Source organism: Balaenoptera physalus, assembly GCF_965194825.1.
Source record: "Balaenoptera physalus genome assembly, chromosome: 7".
Taxonomy (NCBI): Eukaryota; Metazoa; Chordata; class Mammalia; order Artiodactyla; family Balaenopteridae; genus Balaenoptera; species Balaenoptera physalus.
In genome coordinates this window covers 113,180,137-113,206,303 of record NC_138886.1, presented here as the reverse complement: position 1 = coordinate 113,206,303, position 26,167 = coordinate 113,180,137, and the positions used below count along the sequence as shown (strand labels likewise).

General features: G+C 37.2%; 1 protein-coding gene across 7 annotated transcripts in view; it reads left to right on the top strand.

Moving 5' to 3' along the window:
• The window catches only part of FBXO16 (F-box protein 16), a 59,601-nt gene that overhangs the window by 15,784 nt on the left and 17,650 nt on the right, over window positions 1-26,167 (top strand). For 6 of the 7 annotated variants that reach the window (XM_082469011.1, XM_082469009.1, XM_082469010.1 and 3 more), the window contains 5 exons: window positions 617-652; window positions 9,594-9,800; window positions 14,539-14,703; window positions 18,326-18,558; window positions 24,094-24,196. In XM_082469011.1, the coding sequence (XP_082325137.1) occupies window positions 617-652; window positions 9,594-9,800; window positions 14,539-14,703; window positions 18,326-18,558; window positions 24,094-24,196 (744 nt within the window). The remainder of the gene's footprint in view (window positions 1-616; window positions 653-9,593; window positions 9,801-14,538; window positions 14,704-18,325; window positions 18,559-24,093; window positions 24,197-26,167) is intronic. The other variant, XM_082469015.1, reaches the window with a different exon arrangement.

The following is a 26,167-nucleotide window of genomic DNA, read 5'->3' as shown; positions in this document are numbered from 1 at the left end:
ATTCTTTTTTTTTTTTTTTGGCCATGCCGAGTGGCTTGTGGGATCTTAGTCCCCAACCAGGGATTGAACCCGTGCCCCCTGCAGTGGAAGCGTGGAGTTCCAACCACTGCACTGCCAGGGAATTCCCAGCTTTTCTTATTTCTTGCCTTTAAAAAATCATTTCTTCTTTAAGATGAATTATTTCACATGGAGAAACTGAGAAAAAAGAAACTTTGCCCAAGTTAAAAATAAGTAAAGGTATTTCCCCAGTGGTCCAGTGGCTAAGAGTGCTCAAGGGGCCCGGGTTCAATCCCTGGTCAGGGAACTAGATCCCGCATGTGGCAACTAAAAAAAGATCCTGCATGCCGCAACTAAAAAAAAAAAAAAGAAAAGGTCCTGCGTGCGGCAACGAAGATCCCGTATGCCATAACTAAGACCTGGTACAGCCAAATAAATAAATAAAATAAATATTAAAAAAAATAAGTAAAGTACATTTTCAGGTACAAAATCTGTTTTATACTCAGTAGATATAATGAAAAGCCTGTCAATATTTACTGATACTTTAATGTCTTTTTTGTAACGGGTATTTTGAACCGTGAAATATGAAATCATTCCATTTTTTTTTTATTTATTGTAGGTATTTGAAGAAAGAAGAGCTCTGCTTGGAAAATGGGTAACTATTTAAAGTATACTTACTTCTTAGTCAGAAAGGGAAAGACAAATGCCATATGATATCACTTATATGTGGAATCTAAAGTGTGGCACAAATGAATCTACCTACAAAACAGAAACAGACTCAGAGACATAGAGAACAGACTTGTGGTTGCCAAGGGGGAGGCGGGGAGGGAGAGGGATCGACTGAGAGTTTGGGGTTGGTAGATGCAAACTATTAGAATGGATAAACCACCAGGTCCTACTTTATAGCACAAGGAACTATATCCAATCTCCTGGGATAAACCATAATGGAAAAGAATATAAAAAAAAGAATACAGGTATATATATATGTATAACTGAGTCACTTTACTGCACAGCAGAGATTGGTACAACATTGTAAATCAATTATACTTCAATAAAAAAATAATTTAAAAAAATTAAAAAGTGGGACTTCCAGTGGTTAAGACTCCACGCTTCCACTCCAGGGGGTGTGGGTTCAACCCCTGGTCGGGGAACTAAGATCTTGCATGTTGGGTGACACTGCCCCCCCCCCAAAAAAAACAAAGTATACTTACTTCTATATTGTGTTATGTTATCATGGAGCCCAAAGGATTCAGTTTGGACATAAGGTAATGAGCAATTGCTCATCCCCTCAGAAGTTTGACTGGTACTTTCTGTATGTATCAGTTAGGGTTCAGTCAGAAAAAAAGAAATCATGCCAGTTATTTTAACAGACATAATTTAATAAATAGAACTGGTTTAAAAAATACTAGAAGACAGAAAAGACAAAAAGGGAACACTGAGGTACCGTGGAGCTAGAGATGCAGGAAGTAGCTACCACCAGCTTCACTGATACATCAGGAGCCCAGAGAAAGGACTCTGGAGCTGGGACCATCCCTGTAGGGGACGTCTACAGAATAAAATAGAGGATATCATGGCCAGCTGATTCTTTTTCTCTTTATTTTTTATTTATTTATGGCTGTGTTGGGTCTTCGTTTCTGTGCGAGGGCTTTCTCCAGTTGCGGCAAACGGGGGCCACTCTTCATCGCGGTGCGCGGGCCTCTCACTATCGCAGCCTCTCTTGTTGCGGAGCACAGGCTCCAGACGCGCTGGCTCAGTAATTATGGCTCACGGGCCTAGTTGCTCCGCGGCATGTGGGATCTTCCCAGACCAGGGCTCGAACCCGTGTCCCCTGCATTGGCAGGCAGATTCTCAACCACTGTGCCACCAGGGAAGCCCCCAGCTGATTCTGATATATCTGAGGAAGCATGATGGTTCTGGGAGTGTGGAAAAAACTGGATTCAGGAATCAACTGCTCCTGCCAGGGTGAAGACCTAAGGTGATAACTGCCAGGAATAGCAAGGAAACAGAAAGGAGTGAGGTTCTTCTCCCTCAGTTTCCCTCTAGTGACCCCTCCCCATTGGCAGTATTTAACAGGGAGCCCGCCGTCAAAGGAGAAATTTGGTTTGCGGAGCCCTAGCCTTCCATATTCACAGAATATGGGGTGGGTTTGGATCTGAGAGATGATAGCTTATCAGCTTACCAGCGCAGCTTATCCACTTAACTCCTTAGTATCCATATACACCCCTCTACACATACTTAAACTTCCAAAGGAAAACTGTAACAACGTTATGCTTTTACCTAACAAGATATGACTATCCTCAGCACAAAGACTTTCACACTCTTCCTCAAAGGAAACACGGTCTCAGTGACTATTGTCCCTCATGATCAAAGTACCCGTCTCTGAGCAATGCGTACGACTCCTCAAATTCCTCTTCAGTCTCACCTGATAGTCTCTTCACCCAAGAGAACTGAAAACACGGCTATGCAAAAACTTGCGCTTTTAGGTGAATAGTCTTTTGTACCTTTTGAAGTTTTAACCATGTGAATGTTTTTAATCATGTGAATGTATTACCTATTCAAAACAGTACTAAAATTTTATAAAATAAATTCACTAAAGGGACTTCCCTGGCGGTGCAGCGGTTAAGACTCCGTGCTTCTAATGCAGGGGACGTGGGTTTGATCCCTGGTCAGGGAACTAATATCCCACATGCCGCGTGGCGTGGGCCAAAAAAAAAAAAAAAAAAAAAAAAAAAAAAAAAAATATATATATATATATATATATATATATATATTCTAAAATAAATTCACTAAAAATTAATTTAAAAATACTGCAATCTAGCTAAGTTTTTCTCATATTCTATTTATGTTTTTAAACTAACTTTGCATCTGTTACCAGAAACTTAAAAAAGACATTTATTTAGAATGACTATATTTGCACTGTCATTCCACTTACTATTAGTGGAAGTCCCTAAGTTAATATAACCAGGGCTAATGTTCAGCCAGTGCTCAGTGGTATGGCTGACCAGCTGCGGTCTGTTTTGATTGGTTGGTAGCATTGCCAGTTGTTAAGTATTTTCAATATCACCCTGGATGAAGTTCAAGGTCTTCAAACTTTTTAAAAGGTCCTGTTTATTCTTTTCTTTTACCATAACTAATAGAAACATATATTTGCAAAGATCACTAATTATCTATCTACTGCAATTGGCTAAACTACAGGGGGTAGGCATGGTTCTTTCATACTCCTTGTTATACGTTCCTTGATGCTATCAGACATTTAATAAATATTTTCTAAATGATACTCACTGGTTTTTCTCTTTTGCCTAACAACAAACTTATTCCTTAAATTCACTAGATCACATAGTAATCTTTATACTTCCATGAAAGCCACATCAATTAAGTTTCAAGGGGATATTTCCAACTTACTTTTTTTTTTTTTTTTTGCCTTACCCTGTGGCATGCGGGATCTTAGGTCCACGACCGGGGATCAAACCCATGCCCCCTGCAATGGAAGTGCAGGGTCTTAACCTCTAGACTGCCAGGGAAGTCCCTCCAATTTACTTTTATTCAATTTTCTCTCTCCATTTTAGTTTTTAAGTTTTTTGTTTGTGTACTTTACAAACAACATAAGAGATTGATAACATAAGAAGTGCATTTTCCAAAAAAAGAAAGGAGAAATAAGGATGTTGATTTAAACATAACATTACTTGGGATATTCATTGTAGGGACTAAGTATTGGTTTTAAAGCTCAATCTAGTATTAGAAATAAAGTCATTTTTTAAAACAATCTGGATAGTAAGAGGCAAGATGTAATATGAGACCTATTCAATGATAAACAAAAGTATTTTATATTTAGCCATAGAATGTCATTTTTGTTCATACATTTGCACATGGCAAATGTCTGATGTTCTGTACAGTTACAAACAAAATGATTAAGAGAAACTGAAAAAAAGCTCTTCAACTTTGCTGTTCCATGCTATTACTTAATCCATTTTCTCTTAAATCTTCTCTGCCCTTCAATCCCTGTTAGAAAAGGCAACTACTTCCCAATGGACAGAAAACACCAGCAGAAGTATTTTAGTTGAAAAGATAGTGTTTCAGACTTTTTCTCAGCTTCTGCTATGTTGTTAGAAATAATTGTAATGTTATAAAGAATTTGATTAAAGTAGATGGCATCACTTTTAACTTGCTGGAAACAACCATAATCAGAGTTAAAATTCAAAAGAGAAACAGGAAAATATTTTGCAAGTTGCTTGATGAAGATTAATATCTGATGACTGGATAAAGAAGATGTGGTGCATAGATACAATGGAATACTACTCAGCCATAAGAAAGAATGAAATAATGCCACTTGCAGCAACTTGGATGCAACTAGAGATCATCATACTAAGTGAAGTAAGTCAGAAAGAGAAAGACAAATACCATATGATACCACTTATATGCAGAATCTAAAATATGGCACAAATGAAACTATCTACAAAACAGAAACAGACTCATAGACATAGAGAGCAGACTTGTGGTTGCCAAGGGGGGAGGGGGCAGGGAGAGGGATGGACTAGGAGTTTGGGGTTGGTAGATGCAAACTATTACATTTAGAATGGATAAACCACAAGGTCCTAATGTATAGCACAGGGAACGATATTCAGTATCCTGTGATAAACCATAATGGAAAAGAATATAAAAAAAGAATGTATATATGTCTATAACTGAGTCACTTTGCTGTACAGCAGAGATTGGCACAATATTGTAAATCAACTATACATCAATAAAAAAATTCAAAAAAGATTAATAGCTGAGATATATAAAGTTACTACAAATCAATAAGAAAAATACAAATACCCCTACAGAATAATGGGCCAATAGAAGAATGAGAAATACACAAAAATATATGTGGCCAATAAACATGGAAACTATATTCTTTTTACTAAAATTAGAGAAATGCAAATTAAAATAATGAGATTCCCAACCCCTCTCTTGGTCTATGGGGCAAAAATTGAAGAGATAAATAATATCCAGTGTAAGTAAGCATTCAGTGGGGAGTAGTAGGATATGCTTAAGACACAATTAGAGGGAATATAAAATAATAAAGACTTTTAAAAGACAATTTGACAGGATCTATTAAAATTTTAAATGCAGAATCTTTGAACCTATAATTCCACTTCTGTTTATCTGGACTAGAGAAATATTCACATGAGACATGAAAAAATGTGCACAAGAATATTGCAGTGTGTGTAGGCACGTGTATGTTTGTGTGTGTGTGTGTGTGTGTGTTGGAAACAACCTAAATGGTATCAGTAGTATATTGAATAAATAGATCATGGCATATGTGTACTTCTATGAATGACTGGAGAAAATATCATGCTCTGAAGTTCATTGCATATCTGGATGTTTATGGCTATATTTTGTTTGTTTTAAAAACTGTTGTGTAGTATTCTATGGGGTGGGTATACTCTAATTTATTTAACTGCTTCCCTATTTTTTTAAAATAAATTTATTTAATTATTTATTTTTGGCTGCTTCGGGTCTTCGTTGCTGCGCGTGGGCTTTCTCTAGCTGTGGGAAATGGGGGCTACTCTGTTGCGGTGCACAGGCTTCTCATCGCGGTGGCTTCTCGTTGTGGAGCACGGGCTCTAGGCGTGCAGGCCTGAGTAGTTGTGGCATGTAGTCTCAGTAGCTATGGCTCACGGGCTCTAGAGTGCAGGCTCAGTAGTTGTGGCGCATGAGCTTAGTTGCTCCGCAGCATGTGGGATCTTCCTGGACCAGGGCTCAAACCCATGTCCCCTGCATTGGCAGGCAGATTCTTAACCACTGCACCACCAGAGAAGCCCCTCTATTTTTTTTTAAATTTTATTGACGTATAGTTGATTTACAATGTTGTATTAATCTGCTGTACAGCAAAGTGATTCAGTTATACATATGTATATATTCTTTTCCATTATGGTTTATCACAGGGTATTGAATATGGTCCCCTGTGCTATACAATAGGACCTTGTTGTTTCAACTGCTTTCCTATTGATGGCTGTATGTATATGTAAATGCATAGAAACGCAGGAACATCTAACTGTAAACAGTGGTTATTACTGGGGAATGGAGTGAGATTTGATGGGAAGGAATAAAGAGGATTTTCATGTTTAATTCTACAAGTACCTATTTGAAACTTTTAAAACAATAATGTATTCATGCTTTTATTGTGAAATTAAGTGTTTGATAATAAGATTCAGAAACTCAAGCAGATTAAGATAATATAACCAGTAAGCAAAAAATAACAAGCCTCTGTCTTCATCTTGCCCCTCACTCCCCGGGAACTTTCCTTGCTATTCGGTGTAAGATGAGTGGCACTGACGCTCTAGCAACTGTCCTCACTTCCTGAAAATGCAGCAAGAATCGCTGTAACAACTACTCTGAAAATAGGATTTTCACAATTCTATTGTCAAGAAAGCCCTATAAAAAGGCATTAAAAAATTATAAAATATAATATGATATGATATAAGATAGTATAGCATAATATAATATAGCATAGTGTCATATAATATATAATGTTAAAAAGGAACTATTTAAAAAAGGATTATTTACTTTTTGGATTATTCCTAGCACTTTTAAATTCCAAAGGGATTTTCCCCAACTGTTAAGCATTCTTCTGAGTCTTCTACCCACCTTCAATTGGTAGGAGTTCAAGGAATGCAAATTAGTTTTCTTTTAGCCTAAATAAACACAATTAGAAAGGAAAAATCCCTTGAGGCAAAGAACACCAATCAAAGCCAAATATAAATTATCTTTGTTGTAATCAGGGAAATAAATGAGGAACCAATGTAATGATCTTTTTAATCCCTAGAGGAAAATGTTTTAATGTTTTCTTTTATAGATTTCTTCAGCATTTTATAATCCTAATGTTCTTTTATATTCATTCTAAATCACTTGTTCTTCAATCTGAGCTCATTCTCTTTTTGTGGGCGTCCATGAAAGTAATTGAGCTAACCTCAGTGATTTGAAATGTACTTCCCGTCCTTGTCAATGTACAAACGTGGTAATTTTATGCTTTGTAATTTAATTGTTTGCATATCTATTCTTTTTACATTGATTTACCCCACATACTTATTATTTTTAACATCACTATGATATTTTATAATATTAACTGCCATGACTACGAATCATGCACCGTATTAGGAATTTTATACATATTTTATTTAATCCTCCGACAATCCTGCAATTTAGATATAATTATTCTTAATGTGTAAATGAAGAAATTAAGAGGTTGTTAGTGAGACTCAAATGGCCTCATTCCCAAATCCACCATCCATCTGTAAGGCCATACTTTCTCTTATCATGCTGATATATTAGTTTGCTGAGCTGATCCACTCTTGTTAGGCATTTGGGGTTATTTCTGATTTCTTGCAGTGCTAATAATATCCCATAAAAATTATTTTGTAAGCATAATCATCCTGGGTCCCCACGTAGCTCAGTTTCTACAGAGCCACATAGCACTGCCCAAAAGTAATTTAAAAAAAAATGAATACCAATATTCATTTGGTCTCTCAAAGAAAAATCACAGGGGATCCAATTCAAAACGCATAACAATACTTCCCACATCTCCTTCCTTCATTCCCCAGTTCTCTCACACTCTATAACTGCTGCAGAGGCAATTACAGTCTGAACCCCCCAAACTCCCTACAAGCCCAAGCCCTGCAGCTCTTCTATCTCCATATGCCTCCCCGTTGGCTCTTTATTTTATAGATCAAAGCAGCTTCTTGGGCCTGATCCTTCCCCTGGCCCTGGCCATTCTGGTCTGACTTCTCTATATTCATTCTAATAATCCAACCCCAAAGGAAAGAAGTCTCATTTTGTGGGAGTTGGAAATATGGACTGTGCAGAAACAAACATAGAAGAAATCTGGGAACACTCACACGTGAATACATTTTATTCACTTATTTGTAAGTTAAGGTTTTTTGGGGTTTTTTTTTTTCATTTTAGGATTCTCCATCCCCCCAACCCCACCCCCTGCGCATGAATTATAGTCTCCAAAGTGAGATTCATGGGTCACTGAATAGATCTGTAACAGTGAATAGTTTTAATCAAGAAGTATTCCTACTAACTAAAAAGATACATCCTATGATTATAACAAAGTTGACTTGTCATAAGGCTTATAAAAAATACATTTTTACTTTATATGCCTTTTTAGGTGGTCAATGTATTTTATGATTACCACTAAGGTTTATTATAAAATTCTGATTACTTTATAATAACTAATAAACCTCTATATGTTAAATGCAATAGTATACAAAATACAAGTAGCCCCAAACTTCCCTGTTTTCTCTTGTCTAATGGCCTAAAGAAGAAAAGAGATTTAGAGTCTGGTAATGGCCCCTTCAGCTGCTAGGTGTTCCCCTAAGAGGCTTTCTTTTGGTTTTGGCCAGCCCTCAATTTCTTATCTCTGATCAGTCACTGGTCTTGGGACTGGTTTGGGGTTATCTCTGAGGAAAACTGTGACGTAACCAAAGCTTTTGTTTGGCATGCCCCAGATGGCTTTGGCATCTACTTCCTATCTCTGGTACTTTTTTCCCAGGTCCCCCTATCAACTTTTCCTTTGCAATCATATCAATCATTTACATATTAGTAGAACTTTAACCCTGTATATTCCCCTTCTCAGGGATATTTGCTTGCTATACCTTATCTCCGATTGTGAACACAATGGTTTGTTTCTCGTCCTGGTGTTTTAATCTCTAACGAGTTAATAGAGAAACTGTTGGGGGAGTGAGGCTGCCCAAGTGTCTTCTCTTGAGGTTGTACAGACGGTCCCGACTTAGGGTGATTCAACTTAGTGAATTTTCGGCTTTATGATGGTGCAAAAATGATAGACATTAGGCAGAAACCATATTTAAAATTGTAAATTTTGGGGTTTTTTTTTCAGGCTAGCTGTGTGCAGTAGGATATTCTCTTATGATGCTGGGCAACCAGCAAGCCACAGTTCCCAGTCAGCCACGTGATCACGAGGATACACAGCGAATACACTCACAACCTTCTGCACCCAGACAACCATTCTGTTTTTCACGTTCAGTCTAGTATTCAATAAATTACATGAGATAGTCAACACTTTATTATAAAGTAGGCTTTGTGTTAGATGATTTTGCCCAACTGTAGGCTCATGGAAGTGTTCTGAGCACGTTTAAGGTAGGCTGGGCTAAGCTAGGATGTTTGGTAGGTTAGGTGTATTAAATGCATTTTCGACTTATGATATTTTCAACTTATGATGGGTGTATCAGGAAGTAACTCCATCAGAAGTTGAGGAAGATCTGTATTTTATAAGTATATATATTCTCAGTTTATGAATATGGCCAGCTCTCAACTTACTGTTTTTATGTAACTCCAAGTTTTGAGGTCAAGTGCACTTCTGTGTCCACACCCCAGTCTTGCACAGGCTCACCCACGCAAACATGAAAAAGGACAGATAAGTGGTAAAACGTGGAATTTACTAGTTAGGGAAAGAAATACATGCTATTCATTAGGACTAAATTCCTAAACTCACTTTCTATGCCATTCTTATCTCTTCTTTTTGCAATGCATCTCTGGTGTCAGACTAAACCTGGAGCTTTTTTTTGTTTTGTTTTCCTTTTTTTTTTCCCCAGTTTGACAAATGGACAGACTCTCAAAGGAGAAGAATCCTGACAGGGCTGTTAGAACGCTGCTCCCTGTCACAGCAAAAGTTCTGCTGTCGAAAGCTTCAGGAAAAAATTCCAGCAGAAGCTCTGGATTTTACTACCAAGCTTCCAAGGGTGTTATCTTTATATATCTTTTCTTTCCTGGATCCCCGAAGCCTTTGTCGTTGTGCACAGGTAAAGACAAAGAAGCAGTGTATGGCATCTTGTAAAGACAGCCTAGAAAACGCTGAAACTTGAGGAAAAAAACATCACGTACACAAAACTAAGAAGTAGATGAGATGCTTAGTATGACTAGTCTGTACAGTTTGAATTAACCCTCCTCTCCTTTGTGTCTGACTCTGCATTTAGTGCTCAAGAGCAGGAAAAAGTGTAAGACACTACTAAGTGTCCACAAAATAGTATTAACTAGCTGGGGAAACAAATACACACATATGTAATGGTTCATCAGCAAAATAGTCTTATATTGCACAGCACAGAACTACAGTAAAATCCTAAACTGTGGAGTGCAGGCCATTCATAAATAGAAAAGCTTAAAATAAGGTGCTCAATAATTACAAAAGAATATGAGACTAAAAGTCTTCAGAGTGGGCAGATGTGCTCACAGGGGTGAGGTTGGGAAAGGATCTGACCATTATTTTCTTACAAGTAATTCCATGGTGTATTAAAGTATATTATTTAAGATATAAAACTGATAGTCATTTTGTTGATTCTTTTCATAGTCTAGTAAGACCAGAAATTACCTGTTACTTTGCATTCACATACATGTAACATGGTAACTTTAGTTTTTAAGATTAAGAAAATGAATGCAGTAAGATATATGAATTATTCAATGAATGGTGTTGAGACAATTGGGTAGCTATCTGGAAAAAAATTCTAGAAGGATAAAAGATTGATATGAAATTAAAGGAAACCATTAAAGTACTCAAAGGAGGGAATTCCCTGGTGGTCCAGTGATTAGGACTCTGCGCTTTCACTGCCGAGGGCCCGGGTTCCATCCCTGGTCGGGGAACTAAGATCCTGCAAGCCAAAAATGTACTCAAAGGAAACATAGGGGAGGAGGCCTTTGTGAGTATTCTATAATATTCAGGGCCTCAAAAGAAAATATATAACTTAAAATCTTTATTTATTTTATATATTTTGTATATATATTATATATGTTTTATAAATAAGAATAAAGAAAACAGATTTTAAGTTGTGACTATAAAAATTAAAATTTTCTCCATGGAAAAGAACACTGTAAATAAATGCAAACAGTAAACAAGAGGGAATTCCCTGGTGGTCCAGTGATTAGGACTCTGCACTTTCACTGCCGAGGGCCCAGGGTTCAGTTCCTGGTCAGGGTTCAGTTGCTGCAAGCTGTATGGTACTGCCAAAAAAAACAAAAAAAAAAAGTACACAGGGAGAAAAACATATGGCCAGCAAAGAGCTAATTTCCTTATTTTTTAAAGAACTACTATAAATCTACATTAAGAAAAAAAAAACAAAACCCAGCAGAAAAATGAGCAAAGGAAGAGAACAAGTAGTTTACAGAAAGAAAAGCAGATATTTCTAAAATATGTAAAATGCTTAGCCTCATTATCATACCATCTTTCATGACTCAGATGGATTGAGTCATTTTTTTTAATGATACTATTTTATATTGGTGGAGGTGTGGGCAAACAAGCACTTTCATATACTGTTGGTAGATAAATTGATGCAACCGTGATGGAGAACAATTTGTAGTATTCAATTTTTACATAAAGATTCCCTTTGCCCCAGCAGTTCCACTTCTTGGAATTTGTCTGATGGGTATACTTCAACATATGCAAAAATTATGTCTGTGTAAGAATATTGCAGCATAGTTTGTAGTAGCAAAATGTTGGAAACAATGGAAGTGTCTGCTAATAGGGGACCGGTTGCAACCATCTCCACAATATATCATCAGTGAAAAAAGCAGAGGTGCAGAGTTATCTTACCATTTTGGAAAGAAAAAAAAGAGTATATCCATATCTGTTAATATTCTAGAATGACACACAAGAAGCTGGTAACAATGGTTACATCCAGGGAGGGAAATGAGTGGCTAGACGACAGGGATGAGAGAGAATTCTTTTTTACCATGTGCCCCTTGGTATCTTTGAATTTAGTATTAATGTACACATATTACTTATTCCAAAAATGAAACAATTTTTTAAAAAAGCATAGCGGGACTTCCCTGGTGGTACAGTGGTTAAGACTCCGTGCTCCCAAAGCAGGGGCCCCAGTTTCGATCCCCGGTCAGGCAACTAGATCCCACATGCATGCCACAACTAAGGAGCCCACCTGCCACAACTAAGGAGCCCACCTGCCGCAACTAAGACCCGGCACAACCAAATAAGAAAATAAATAAATAAATATTAAAAAAGGAAAAGAGAAAAAAAAAGCATAGCATTTTTTAAAAATAAATTTATTTATTTATTTACGTATTTTTGGCTGTGTTGGGTCTTCGTTGCTGCACTCAGGCTTTCTCTAGTTGCAGCGAGCGGGGGCTACTCTTCGTTGCGGTGCACGGGCTTCTCATTGCAGTGGCTTCTGTTTGTTGCAGAGCACTGGCTCTAGGCATGTGGACTTCAGTAGTTGTGGCTGGCAGGCTCTAGAGCACAGGCTCAGTAGTTGTGGCACACAGGCTTTGTTGCTCCGCAGCATGTGGGATCTTCCCGGACCAGGGCTTGAACCCGTGTCCCTTGCATTTGCAGGCAGATTCTTAACCACTGCGCCACCAGGGAAGTCGCCAACATAGCATTTTAAATGCCCAATAATAGGAGAGTATCATACAGTCATATGATGAATTACTATGCAGCCATTAGAAAACATGTTTTGGAAGAACAGAGATGCTTATTATGTGTAAAATGAAGAAAGCATGATTTTAAATTGTATACAGAGTTTCCCAGTTTTGTTTCGTATATGCCTAGAAAACAGATGGCAAGGAAAAGAACTCTACCAAGTTGTTAATAATGGTCATCTCTGATTGATGGGGTTATGGGTATTGTTTTTCTTCAAGCTTCTCAGAATTTTCCAAATGTTTCACAATGAGAATGTTATCATTCCAGGGAGATGTTATTTTAAATAACTAATCCTCTTATCTATGTGCACCATATGTCAGTCTTGCAAGATTTCAGCATCGTATTTTATTCCCAGAACTGACTGGGAAGCAGTTGTTCTTCAGCTAGATTTAAAGTAAACAGTAAAGTCATTGCACCAAAATGAGCTTTGAGCTGTTTAAAAATATGGTGGGGGATGCTTTATAGTTTTTTGTTTTGTTTACTTTTTTTTTTTTTTTTTTGGCTGCATTGGGTCTTCATTGCTGCGTGCGGGCTTTCTCTAGTTGCAGCGAGCGGGGGCTACTCTTCGTTGCGGTGCGCGGGCTTCTCATTGCGGCGGCTTCTCTTGTTGTGGAGCAGAGGCTCTAGGCGCGCGGGCTTCAGTAGTTGTGGCACGTGGGCTCAGTAGTTGTGGCGCATGGGCTTAGTTGCTCCTGGCATGTGGGATCTTTCTGGACCAGGGATCAAACCCGTGTCCCCTGCATTGGCAGGCAGATTCTTAGCCAATGTGCCACGAGGGAAGTCCCTGTCTTATAGTTTTGAAAGCTCTTACCTACCCTTCTCCTCATTCCTGTTTAGTTTAAAAAACAAAAAACAACGAAAAGAAAACTTTATTTACCCCGGTGGGGGGACCCCCAACTTAAATACCCAGGTCTAAACCAGATCTAAGTTTCCTGTTTTCAGAGGAAAAGAGTGAGAATTGAGCAACTTTTCTCCCCATCCCCTCCTTCCCAAACCTCACCTCTCGATTGAATTGAGTTAACTAACCATACGGAGATTAAGGTCTGTGTAGTTTCATGTCTGGTTGAACAAAGTAGATGTGATTTGTTTCTGCCCGCAGGGCTCTATCAGATCCTCTAAGCTTTTTCCTCCTTCCAGCTCCTGAACCTGTCATTGCTTCTAATTGTGCCCTCTCCGGCATGCCTCTCTCCTGCACGTCTCATCTTCAGCGCGTAAAACAATCCTAGACATGATAGGACGGAAGAGGGGAGGAAGAGAGGGATAGATAAATGGATGGATGGGTAGCAAGTTCCATTATGGAGTGTTCTGCTTATTTTTGGGGCACTCAAACATTATTCATTATTTAGTTAATCTTGAAAAAGAAGCCAGTTTTCCAAGGATGAAATTTGAGTTTGAAGGTTAGCTGTCATCTTTGCAACTCTTGATAAGAGACATAGAATGCCTAGTCTCAACTTTATATATGGACTCGACTCTAGTTTCTAATAAGACTTACTCAAAACCTGGAGTAAATTATTGTAAGTACTACTACACATAGTAGGGTCACCTCCACTATTTGCTGGATGTGTAGGATTGACATGAAAGCTATGGAAATGGAATGTATAGAACAAATACTTAATGCTCTATTGAATCTTAAAGGCTATTTAGGACATTCCAATATAGTATTAGCAATGGTGTTCCCTTTATAAAATTTATATTTAGTTAAATCATAAGAATGAAGGGAAAAAAGGAAGCATATCATGAAAAGAATAAGCAATGTGCCAACTGGAGTTTCTGTAACTTTCATATAACTTTCATATGGAGACCTTCAGGAGCCTTTAGGAAGTTCCAAAGTCTATCTGAGCCTCAGTTTCCTCATTTGCAATATGAGAATAATAATTATACTTCCCTCCTTAGGTTGCTATGAGAATGGTTAATAGGTGCTCAATAAACATTAGTTGACTCTGATTCTAAGTCTGAATTAACATTAAAAAAATCCTTCTGCCTGGCTAGGCAGCACTTCAGGCAGGAGGTAACTAAGCTGTGATTTGGAGGAAAGGGACAGCTCAAAACCTAGAGAAAGTGAGCATGTAAACTGAATAGTTTTTTGTTTTTTAAAATTTTTGTTGTTTTTCCAGGTGAGCTGGCATTGGAAGAACTTAACTGAACTGGATCAGCTCTGGATGCTCAAATGTTTACGGTTTAACTGGTACATCAATTTCTCTCCAACTCCCTTTGAGCAGGGGATATGGAAGAAACACTATATTCAAATGGTGAAAGAACTCCATGTTACCAAGCCCAAGGTAAATTTGGGGAAAGAAGCAACAAAATTACAAACATCCACTATGTAGGAATTCTAGAACTAAGACTAAATGATCAATCTGGAAGTTGGGGAAGGCAGTTGACTCAAAGGAAATATACTATTGATGTGACTTTAAAATTCTCCTTTTCTGAGAACTTGATGGCGCTTTTCAAGGTATCCATGTGAGTTGAGAACTGTCACCTGACACTGCCAAACCACAGTTCCACCCAGGTTAGGACTGGGAGCTTCTCACTCTGTTCAGATTCCTGGATTTCTGTGTCTCTGACGCCTATACCACAGAGTTCTGACACTGGGATTCTGGGGGAGTGTGCAGTCCTTATTACCTGTGGGTCATCACACTTTACGTAACTGATTCAAATTTTCTGTGATTCTACCAGACGAGCTGTAGTTTATTTTTGTATCATTTATAAAGAAGAGTTTTGCAATAAATTAGTAATTAGGGAAGGGCACAATGGGCATGTTAAAGTTCTTTTTACCCTAGAAACTAGCAATGTAAAGCATTTACATATAATCATAAAAAGTAAATAATGTAAGCATAATATTTTCTAGGGGTTTTGCATGCATTATAACCAATGTTTATGTTCATTCTTTTAGTCACAGTTAATTAGGTAACTTATGGGAAATTTTTATGAGCTTTTTCTTTATGGCATGACCTAATATATACTTACAGAGTTATGCATTGTTTTGTAAAGTAGATGAGTTCCTGAAAAATTATGTGTAAATTAAAATTTTTGAATGATTTTAAAAACCACAGGGGTTTTCTGTAAAAAAGCTGCTGTGAATCCTTTTCAAATTGAAGAATCCGTTTGAAATATGAATAGTCAGCTCCTGAGCTGACTATTTAGCGTGCTCATTTAGGTTTCGTTTTATTGTTTGCTCGAAGAAGAATCCATCTACATTTAACATAGTAATAAACTATGCATAATTAATATTGTTATAATTGCAATGATAAAACTAGTCTTTCTGAGTTCAATAATTGGTGTTCTCCCTGAGGATTTCTTTAAAAAAGAAATTTTTAAACTGAACTGGTAGACAAGTTATTTTAAAAATTACAATAGCTATGACTTTTTTTATCAAAAGACTTTTTTTTTTTCAATTATTTATTTTTAGTTTTGGCTGCGTTGGGTCTTCGTTGCTGCGCGCGGGCTTTTTCTAGTTGCCGCGAGCGGGGGCTGCTCTTCGTTGCCGTGCGCGGACTTCTCATTGCGGTGGCTTCTCTTGTTGCGGAGCACGGGCTCTAGGCACGCAGGCTCAGTAGTTGTGGCTCACGGACTCCAGAGCGCAGGCTCAGTAGTTGTGGCGCACAGGCTTAGTTGCTCCGCGGCATGTGGGATCTTCCTGGACCAGGGCTCAAACCCGTATGCCCTGCAGTGCCAGGCGGATTCTTAACCACTGCGCCACCAGGGAAGTCCCCATGAGGCTTTTCTTGACTCTCGTTCTCAATTGTAGGCAGGAAATGGCATTCAATGGCTGAAGCATAGGCTGGTCTGAGGCAGAGGAGAGAAAAGTGATTAACCAACTTGTAGAATGAAAAAAGGTTTTGAGTATTATATATAATACTGACTTTAATGCTTCGTCTTCAGCAATAACTCTTTCTCCACAAAATATTTATGCATAACTATATTTTAAAATAATGAATAGTTCTGATGCAAGAAAATTGCCACATCTTTGCTTAGTATTAAATTTCTGTAGGTAGTACTTTTTAATATACCAATTTTAATACCAGTTCTACATAAACTCTTTCAGAAAATAGAGGAAGAGGGAGCACTGCCTAACTCATAACCTTTATACCAAAACTAGATAAAGACTTTACAAGAAAACAAAACAAAACCACAGACCAATACCCCTCATGAACACAGACATAAAAATCCTTTAAAAATATTGGCAAATTAAATCCAGTAATATATTAAAAAAAAATAATAAATGATGACCAAGTGGGATGTATCCAAGGAGAATAAAGTTGGCATAATATTCAAAAATCAATCCATGTAATTCACAGAATAAAAGAGAAAAGATGTATGGTCATTTCAATATATGCAAACAAAAGCATTCAAAATTTTTTCAACATTCGCGATTTTTAAAATTCTCAAAAAGACTTTGGGTAAAGGGAACAAGATTTTTGTTTACTTAACAGAAAAGTCATCAGTTTTCTTTATTACCTATTCTGTTAATGGGTCAAATATTGTGTACTTTTCAGAATTAATGGTGCTTATTTATATATAGTTACTAGCATGCACGCCTAAATTTTCTCCCCTGAAATTGCTTTTTATTATCATGTATTATTTATTCCCAGTGGTGTTAAACAAGACCTCTTCCAGCAAAAACAGACAGATTTCATTCAATATACTCAGAGAAATGAAACGAATGTCCATTTTATTTACTTTATTTTATTTTATTTTTTTGTCTGCGCTGTGTGGCTTGGGATTTTAGTTGCCTGACCAGGAATCGAACCCGAGCCCTAGGCAGTGAAAGCGCAGAGTCCTAACCACTGGACCACCAGGGAATTCCCTGAATGTCCATTTAAAATGAGATCTGCACAAAATATTGAATACTAAACCAGTAATGAGCTATCAGTTATATAAATGTAAAATGTCTTCTTACTCTATTAATTACAATCACTCACTAAATGAGTAAATATTTATTAAATACTGTTATGTGCTAGGTGCTAAGAGTACAGTGGTCTTAACCCCGCTTTCTGGAAGCCTAGTCTAGTGGCCCAGGACACAGACAAGCAAATAATTACAACATTGAATACTAAGTGCTATCTGGTAATAGAAATATATACAAAGAACAGTTGAAACAAGGATAAGAAATTAACTGATTCTGCTTGGAGGGACTGGGGAATTTTTTAATTTTCACAAACAAGTCGAGCAAACCAATTTACTGAGCAAAGCTTCCCTAATCTCTTAAAGAACAAAAATTGAACCTTTAATGGCTTCTCAGCATACCACTACCACTTCCCTTAGGCTACAACCACATAAAAACCTTATGAATTTTATACACAAAAAATAGACTTTCATTTTGGGCAATTAAAGCAGAAGTATTCTTTGTGAATGGCTGAAGTTTTGATAACTGATAAAATCTATGAAGTCTGCCCCTACATAATCGAAATTGTCTCTGTGTTTTAGGTATACTTGGGGCTGGTGTACTTTTTTTTTTGGAATGTGTATATTTTTATGAATAAATTAACTGCAGTTGTGGAAAACTGTACAATGATATTGTAGGAGAGGGGGCAGTTCAGGATAGAGAGGTTCAGTGTGTGGACTTGAAGCAGGATAGTCCTGGATTCAAATTCTGACCCTGTGTCGATACTTATGTAGTAGTAGTGAGCAAATTAATTAGTTTATCCTATTTCAGTTTCCTCTTCTGTAAAATGGGAGTAGTTACCATTACCTTTTAGAGTTATTGTGAAGGTTAAATAAAGTAACGCATGAACACTTCTGAGACAGTGCCTGGCACATAGCAAGTAGTCCTGGGTTGGTGGCTGCTATAATCATTGTCACCATTATCATTGCCGTCATGGTGATGATGATGTTCCTTGTTTTACTTCTGTTATTATTATAGTATTTTGAGAACAGAAATAATTAATTTTCTTCTTCTAGACACCTCCAAAAGATGGGTTTGTGATCGCTGATGTTCAACCAGTTACAAGCAGTTCTCCAGAGAAAAAGCCGTCCCCTTCATCAGCTTTCCGGTCCTCTTCCTCTTTAAGAAAGAAGAACCACCCAGGGGAGAAAGAACTCCCACCCTGGCGATCTTCTGACAAACATCCAACTGATATCATTCGCTTCAATTACCTGGACAACTGTGGCCCCATTGAGCAAAGCTGGCAAGGGTGAGAGTCATGCCCTTCTCCACTTCTTTGCTTTTATTTATTTATTTATTTATGTTTTATTATACAGCCATTTTATTTATTTATTTATTTTTAACATCTTTATTGGAGTATAATTGCTTTACAGTGGTGTGTTAGTTTCTGCTTTATAACAAAGTGAATCAGTTACACATATACATATGTTCCCATATCTCTTCCCTCTTGCATCTCCCTCCCTCCCACCCTCCCCATCCCACACCTCTTTGCTTTTAGAAACAATCGACTGGCACTTCAGTCTATGAAAAGATGAAAACAGAACTTACTGTGAAATATAAATGCTTTTCACTACGTAGAAGCAAAAAGTAATTGAAAAGTAAATGAACTATTATTGGTAAATTTGCCCAGTTCTTTAGGATTTGTTTGCATTTTGTAGCTGTAATGCTTTCCTTACAGCTTCTTTTAATATTTTAATACCTCAAATTCCAATCCAGTACCGTAAGGTTCATTCTAGTCTTTTCCTTTTCCTTTTCCACATTTGTATCTCCCTTCTGTGACAGAGGGAGGGATATACAAATATGTACATCTCCATATACATATCTCCATATATATATACATGTATAATTTTGATTATATATTATATGTACATATATAATTTTATATAAAATGTATTATATATAGTAAATACACAGAGTATATATTTACTTAACAAATTCTGAAAGTAATTTCAGAATTGCTAACTCATATCATTATCGAAACAAATCTACTAACTAGAATTCAATATTTGTTTCTGGTTCTTTTTGCCTTTAGCCTGGGTATATACTCATACTACTGTGTTCAAAAGTCATGTGGGTTCTTTTCTTTAAATATCCCCTTCCCCATGTGAGTATGTTACGTGATTCTAGAGTTAAAACTATGTAAAACTATACAAGAAGCGTACAGCAGGTGGACTCAGAGAATCACCTCCTCCATCTCCTCCACTCTACCGTACACTCATCTTTTCCACCCCGTTCCCACTTACAAATCTCATGCGTTTCTGGTTTATCCTCCCAGTGTTGCTTTTTGCACAACGTTACAAAATATGCCGTTTTTCAACTCTCTGATCGGCAAAAACTTCAAAGTTTGACAATATATTCTGTTGGTGAGGCTGTGGGCAAGCAGGCACCCTCATACACTGCTGGTGGGAATACACATCGGCGCAAACCTTGTGGAGAAAAATTGTACAACATCCAGCAAAAGATATCTGTATTTATTTTGACCCAGCAATCCCACTTCTAGGAATCAACCTTGAGTACCAAAAGTACATCAGCACAAGGATATTTATTGCAGTATTGTTTATGATTTTGAAATATTGGAAATAACTTAAGTGCCCATAAATAGGAGAGTGTTTGTTGAATAAACTGTGTATGGTGAATTCACACAATGGAGTATTAGGCAACTGTAAAAATGAATGAGGAAGATCTCTGAACTGGTAAGGAGTGATTTCCAGGGTACATAGTTAAGTGAGAAAAGCAAATTGCAAAAGAGTGTCTCTAGTATCCTACCCATAATGTAGAAAGAAAAGAGAGTAAGAAAATATACATCTGTATGTACATATGTATCTGTTCATTTGTTCACACACACATACACACACACACATGCACACAGGATAAACAAGAAATTAAGGAAACAAAATTTGAAATATTTGAAAATGTTTTAATACATTTTTCATAGTTTTAGGTTCTATTTCAACAGATTAACATCAAGGCAGCATAAGATAGTGACAGTGTACAGGCTCAGGGGCCATACTGCTTGGGTTCAAATCCAGACTCCCACACTTATAGCTTTGTGACCCTGGGGAGTCCCTTAACCTCTCTGTGCCCATTTCCACCTCTGTAAAATGGCAATAATAGTAATACCTAAGTCATAGGATCACTGTGAGGATTAATATATGTAGCATGCTTATAATAGTGCCTGACACATAGTAAGTAAGCATTTTTTTTTAGTAGGATGGCTTCTAAAAGGATATTATTTGGCTAAAAAAGGAAAGGGTAATCCCAGAAGGCTTGATGACTTGGGGACATTCAAATTACATTGGGGTCCTTTGGAGATGAGATGAGAGTGGTATCCCTAATTAAGCAAGAACTGAGCTCTTTGAGAGCACAGACTATGCCTTACTCATCTTTGTTACCACTGACTATCATTGCAATACTCATTAAATGGTTGATTTCAAAGGAAGTGTAGCCTTTTGATTCATGAACTTCACATTCATCTAGTTGTATCAGAAAAAGTCTAAATAGTTTGCTGATAATTTAGAAAGTTTGAGGGGGGTGGCGGGGAGACAAGGTACACAACAGAGTTTGAAAGAAATACTACTGTTTGCATTTAAATGGGTGGAGGAGGAAGATACACATATACACATTCATATTTTTATATACATACAATATCTCTGGAATATACACAAAAAACTGATACTACCATTTGCCTTCAAGGAGAACGGTAAGTTGGAGACAAGGATGGATAGGAAAGTTTCACTGTATATCTTTTTGAACTCTTGAATTTGGAATCACTGTGAATGTATTAATTGTGTATTGGTCAGTGTATTCCTGGAGATAGTGTCTAAGTTTGTATGTGGCCCTTAGTCTGGACTAGGTTGGTAAATTAGAGAGAGGCAAATTTAGATACCTAGGCATATGAATGGTACATTAACCTGAGAAAAACCGATAGTCTCCTGAGTTTTCTGTGAGACTCAAGTACTATTTGTGAAAGGCAATAATTACATTAAATGTACTTAACACTCCAATTAAAAGGCAGAGATTATCAGAATGGGTAAAAAAGGCAAGAACCAACTATATGCTTTTTTACAAGAGCTACACCTTAAATACTAAGGCACAGTTAGGCTTAAAAATAAAGTGAAAGAAAAAGAAGTACCATACAAAGAGGAAGAATAAGAAGGCTAGAATGATCATTAATATCAGTTAAAATAGACATCAAGACAAAGAGTATTCCCAAACAAAAAGAGGGACATTTCATAATGATACAGGGATCTGTAAACTAAACAGAAAGGCATAACTGTTGCAAATGCATATGTACGTAATTACAAAGCCTAAAAGTACAGAAGGCAAAAACTGAAAGATTTTAAAAGATAAACATACAATTCCACAAATATTTTTTTTCAAGTGCATGTGCTACATTCACCAAAATAGACCGGATGCTTGAACTCTTCCAAGAGTCAGTGCCAGAGGGGGAAAAAAGAGGTGGGGGAAATGTTCTAGACATAAGAGACATAACAAACCAATGCAGTTGGAATCGAGGCAGGATCTGGTTCAAAAAAGAAAAACTATAATGGGCATTCTTGGGATAATTGCAGAAAGTTGATATGGACCATATATTAAAATGACGTTAAAGAATTACTGCTCATTTTCTAAGGTATGATGGCACTAGTGTGGTTAGGTAGGCAAATGTCTTTATCTTAGGAGATGAGTGAAGTATTTGGGGATGAAGTGTCTGCAGTTTACATTTTTATGACCCAGGGGAGGGGAAAATATATATACACATACACAGAGATGAAGCAAAAATAACAAAATGTTATCAGTTGTTGAATCTAGTTGGAGAGTATATGGGTAATCACTTTACTGTTCTTTCAACTATTCTGTATGTTTGAAATTTCTTAATTAAAAGCTGGTGGAAATTCTTGAAGATTAAGTATCAGGAAATATTTGGGCAAAGCTGGTCTTCTTTTGTTTTGTTTTGTTTTTTGGCCACGCAGCTTGAGGGATCTTAGTTCTCCAGCCAGGGATTGAACCCGGGCCCCCTGCAATGGAGGTATGGAGTCTTAACCACAGGACTGCCAGGGAAGTCCCAATAAAACTTTTTATAATGAAAATTCAAATATATGCAAAAGTAAAGAGAATAGAACCTCTTATAACCACCATCCAGCATTAACAGTTTTCAACACATGACCTGTCTGGTTTCATTCATACCTCACCCACTCTGCTGTTCCCCCTGTTTACTTTGGAGACAAATCCAAATGTCATATTATTTCATTCATACATATTTCAAGGCCTCTCCTTAAAAGATAGACTCTGTCTAAAAATCATAAGATGATACCATTATCACTTCTAAGTCAGTGAATGATTCCTTAATATAATCAATCAAGTATCAAGTCAGTTTTCAGGTTTCCTTGAATGTCTCATAAGGGTTTGATATTTTTAAACAGTTGATTTGTTTAATCAGGTCCCAAATAAGGTCTACATATTACATTTGGTCCATGTGTCACTTAAGTTTTTTGGGGTTTTTTGATCCATAGGTTTCTTCTCTGCCCTCTTTTTTTTCCCCTTGCAATTTGTTTGTTATAGAAATCAGGTCATTTATCCTACAGACCTTCTCACCTTCTGGTTTTTGGGGACTGTACTCCCAGCATGTTCCTCTGTCTCCTGTACAAGTACCAGTCGTCAGATCTGGAGGCCTGAGTGTATAATGCTCAGGTACTTCCATCATGAGGCACATGGTTTCTGTTTGTCTCTCTTTTTGTGATGTTAGTGGCCATTGATGATCATTGCCTTGGTCCATTATTTTAGGCAAACTTTTTCCGGAAAGGGCTGAACAGCAAATACATTAGGCTTTGCAGGACATATCTCTGTCATAACTGCTCAACTCCAACACTGCAGCCTGAAAATCGCCATTGATCATATGTAAGAAGTAGGCATGACTGTGTTTCAGTAAAACTTTATTTACAAAAACAGGCGTGGGTCTGCATTGGCCTCTGGGCTGTAGTTTGTGGATCCCTACTTTGTCCTATTACATACAATAGTTTTAGAAAACAAATATTAGTATTAATACAAACAACAGGATTACTAAAAACAGTTTAAGATTTCTTTGCCTGTGTTTTTGTCCTTAGGATATATTCTACTAAGACTATTCAGACAAATTACTATGTTAAAGTCCCACGAAGTAATTCCTTTGTGTGGGGTAATGCCACCAACTGGAGAGATAAGATCATTTGTTTCATTTTGTTTTTAGATTTTTAGGAATTTTCTTCCTTCATTTTATTTTATAATTTTGACATGGTTCCAAAGTCAGATACACAAAACAAAGTGTATTTGGAGAAGTCTAGCTTCTGTTCCGACCCCTCCATACTGTTCCCTGTTCCTAACTGGACCACAAAGGAATCCTGCTGATAGGTAACTATTTTTCAAAATGTCGTGGTGCAGTCCTTCCATTTAAAAATATATAAACAAATACACACACACACATCCCTTTCTGAAAGAAATGGTGTCACACAGTACATACCACTTTATCCCCCTTTCTTTTTTCATGTAACAGTATATCCTGGAGATCACTCCACAGTTATATAAAGAAATATTCTGCCTTCCTTTTTACAATTCACAGTCCTCCATTGTGTGGATGTATCAGAGTTTATTGTACCCATTCTCTATTGATAGATATTTGGCTTGTTTCCAGTTGAGTGAAGACAATCTTTTAAACCAGAGGTACAACAAAATGAAATGGACAAACAGCTATGCCAACCACCAAAGCTTTAAAATGATATTTATAATTTTTCCAATGCTTTCCAATTTACAGAAGAAGGAAAAGACACGAAATGACCCCAGATTTCAACCGACAGTCACGTGATAAGAAAAATAAATCACAGGACAGATCTAAACTCAGAAAAGCACAGTCACTGGTAAGTATTTCTTACAAAAGATTCCCCAACATAATGTTAATGATAATTGCTGGATCTCTAATCCTATTCGCAAGATTGAATTTGGTTTTTTTGTTTTAATTTTTTTATTTTTAAAATTTTTTATTTATTTATTTTTATTTATTTATTTGGCTGTGTCGGGTGTAAGTTGCAGCATGCGGGGTCTTTGTTGTGGCCTGCAGGATCTTTCGTTGCAGCGTGTGGGCTCAGAAGTTGCTGCGAAGGCTTAGTTGCCCTGGGGCATGTGGGATCTTAGCTCTCCAACCAGGGATCGAACCCGCATCCTGGGCATTGGAAGGCGGATTCTTAACCCCTGGACCACTGGGGAAGTCCCTGAATTTGTTTTTTTTTTAATCAGAATCATCAAGTGGTGGTTTAAATCCTAGTCTCTGACACTGACTGACTAGCTGTGTGACCTTGAAGATGCCCTTTATTTTATCTCTCTGAGCCTCTGTTTTCCCACCTGTTTAAAAAAAAAAAAAAGAGAAAAAAGCCTGGATGAACTGATGTGTATGAATCTGCTTTGAAAACTGTACAGTATAAAGGGAGCATTATTATCATTGGTTCTTTCTTCTTCTGTGAGGCCTTTGGGGTGGGGGGGGGAGGAGAGCCTATAGAAATTTCTCTATAGAAATTACTTATCTGTAGAGTAAAGTTTCCACTAATCTAAGAAAAAGGCATGATTTCCATAACTTTCCTGCCACCAATGGAAGATGATTATAAAAGTGCATTTCAAATAACTTCAGAAAAAATGAATTAAGAACTTTTCTTTCCCTAATTAAAAAATAGCTAATTGACTACCTAATAAAAGTCAGTGATTGTGACTAGGGAGCATTATTATTTCATAGCAGACTTTCCCAAATTGTGGTTTTGTACCCCCAATAGATCCCTTTCAGCACATATGAGAATCTTTGGAGCAAAGTTGAAGGGAATAAGGGTGGAATAAACAGTTTCTATTAGTAGTAAAGATTTAGAAAAAGGCTGCGGATACACACTCAAGGAAAATTAATATAAAATGGGTGTCAATTGGGAGAGGAGTAAGTGTGTACTCATGAATAAATCACTTTTATAGTTCTCCTTTAAAGCTCAATTGCTTTCTGTTTAAATGCATTTTCAAGTGTTATGTTCCGAAAAGAGAGACGAGCTTTTTAAGATAGGGTAGTCTGTATTCTGAGGAGCCAGTTTTGTTGGATTGGATGAGGCTTATCACAGACATATGTACAGATGCCCAAGGGAATGGGGAAGCTTAAAATAGAGCAGTAAAATTGTCAGTGAAAACCATTAATTGAGAAAAATAACTTTATGAGGCTTATCACCCAAGCCATTCAGGCATGCTTCTGCCTAGTTCCCTGGCCCCTCCTAGGCCAGAAGTAGAAGAGATCTCTGGGGGAGAACAGGGAATTTGAAGGAAGATAAAAGTTGGTGATGTATGCTTACAAATTATCAGCACAATCGAAGCTTTCTCTGGCTTAATAAAAACAAAACAAAAATCAAAGGCTAAACAGAAACCTTCCCTCTGGGTTTTTGATGTTCACCATCTGGCACACACTAGCAGGGCTTGCTTAAGTGAAAATAGTCATTATAAATTAACAACTTCAACAGTTGTGCTAATTAAAGCTGAAAGGGAAACCAGGGCAAATTAAACAATGATGGAGAACCATTAAGCTATTAATAAATGAAGTGTACAATTGTATCGATCTACTTGTATTGTTTCTGTAAATATGCTAATTAGAATCACTATTTCTGGGGACTTCCCTGCTGGTCCAGTAGTTAAGACTCCGCACTTCCTCTGCAGGGGGTGCGGGTTGGATCCCTGGTCGGGGAACTAAGATCCCACGTGCCTCATGGCGAGGCCAAAAAAAAAAAAAGAAAAAAAAGGTTAAAAAAAAAAAAGAGAATCCCTGTTTCTGCTTAGGAGTTCTGAGTAGCACAAGGCATAATTAAACCCTCCAA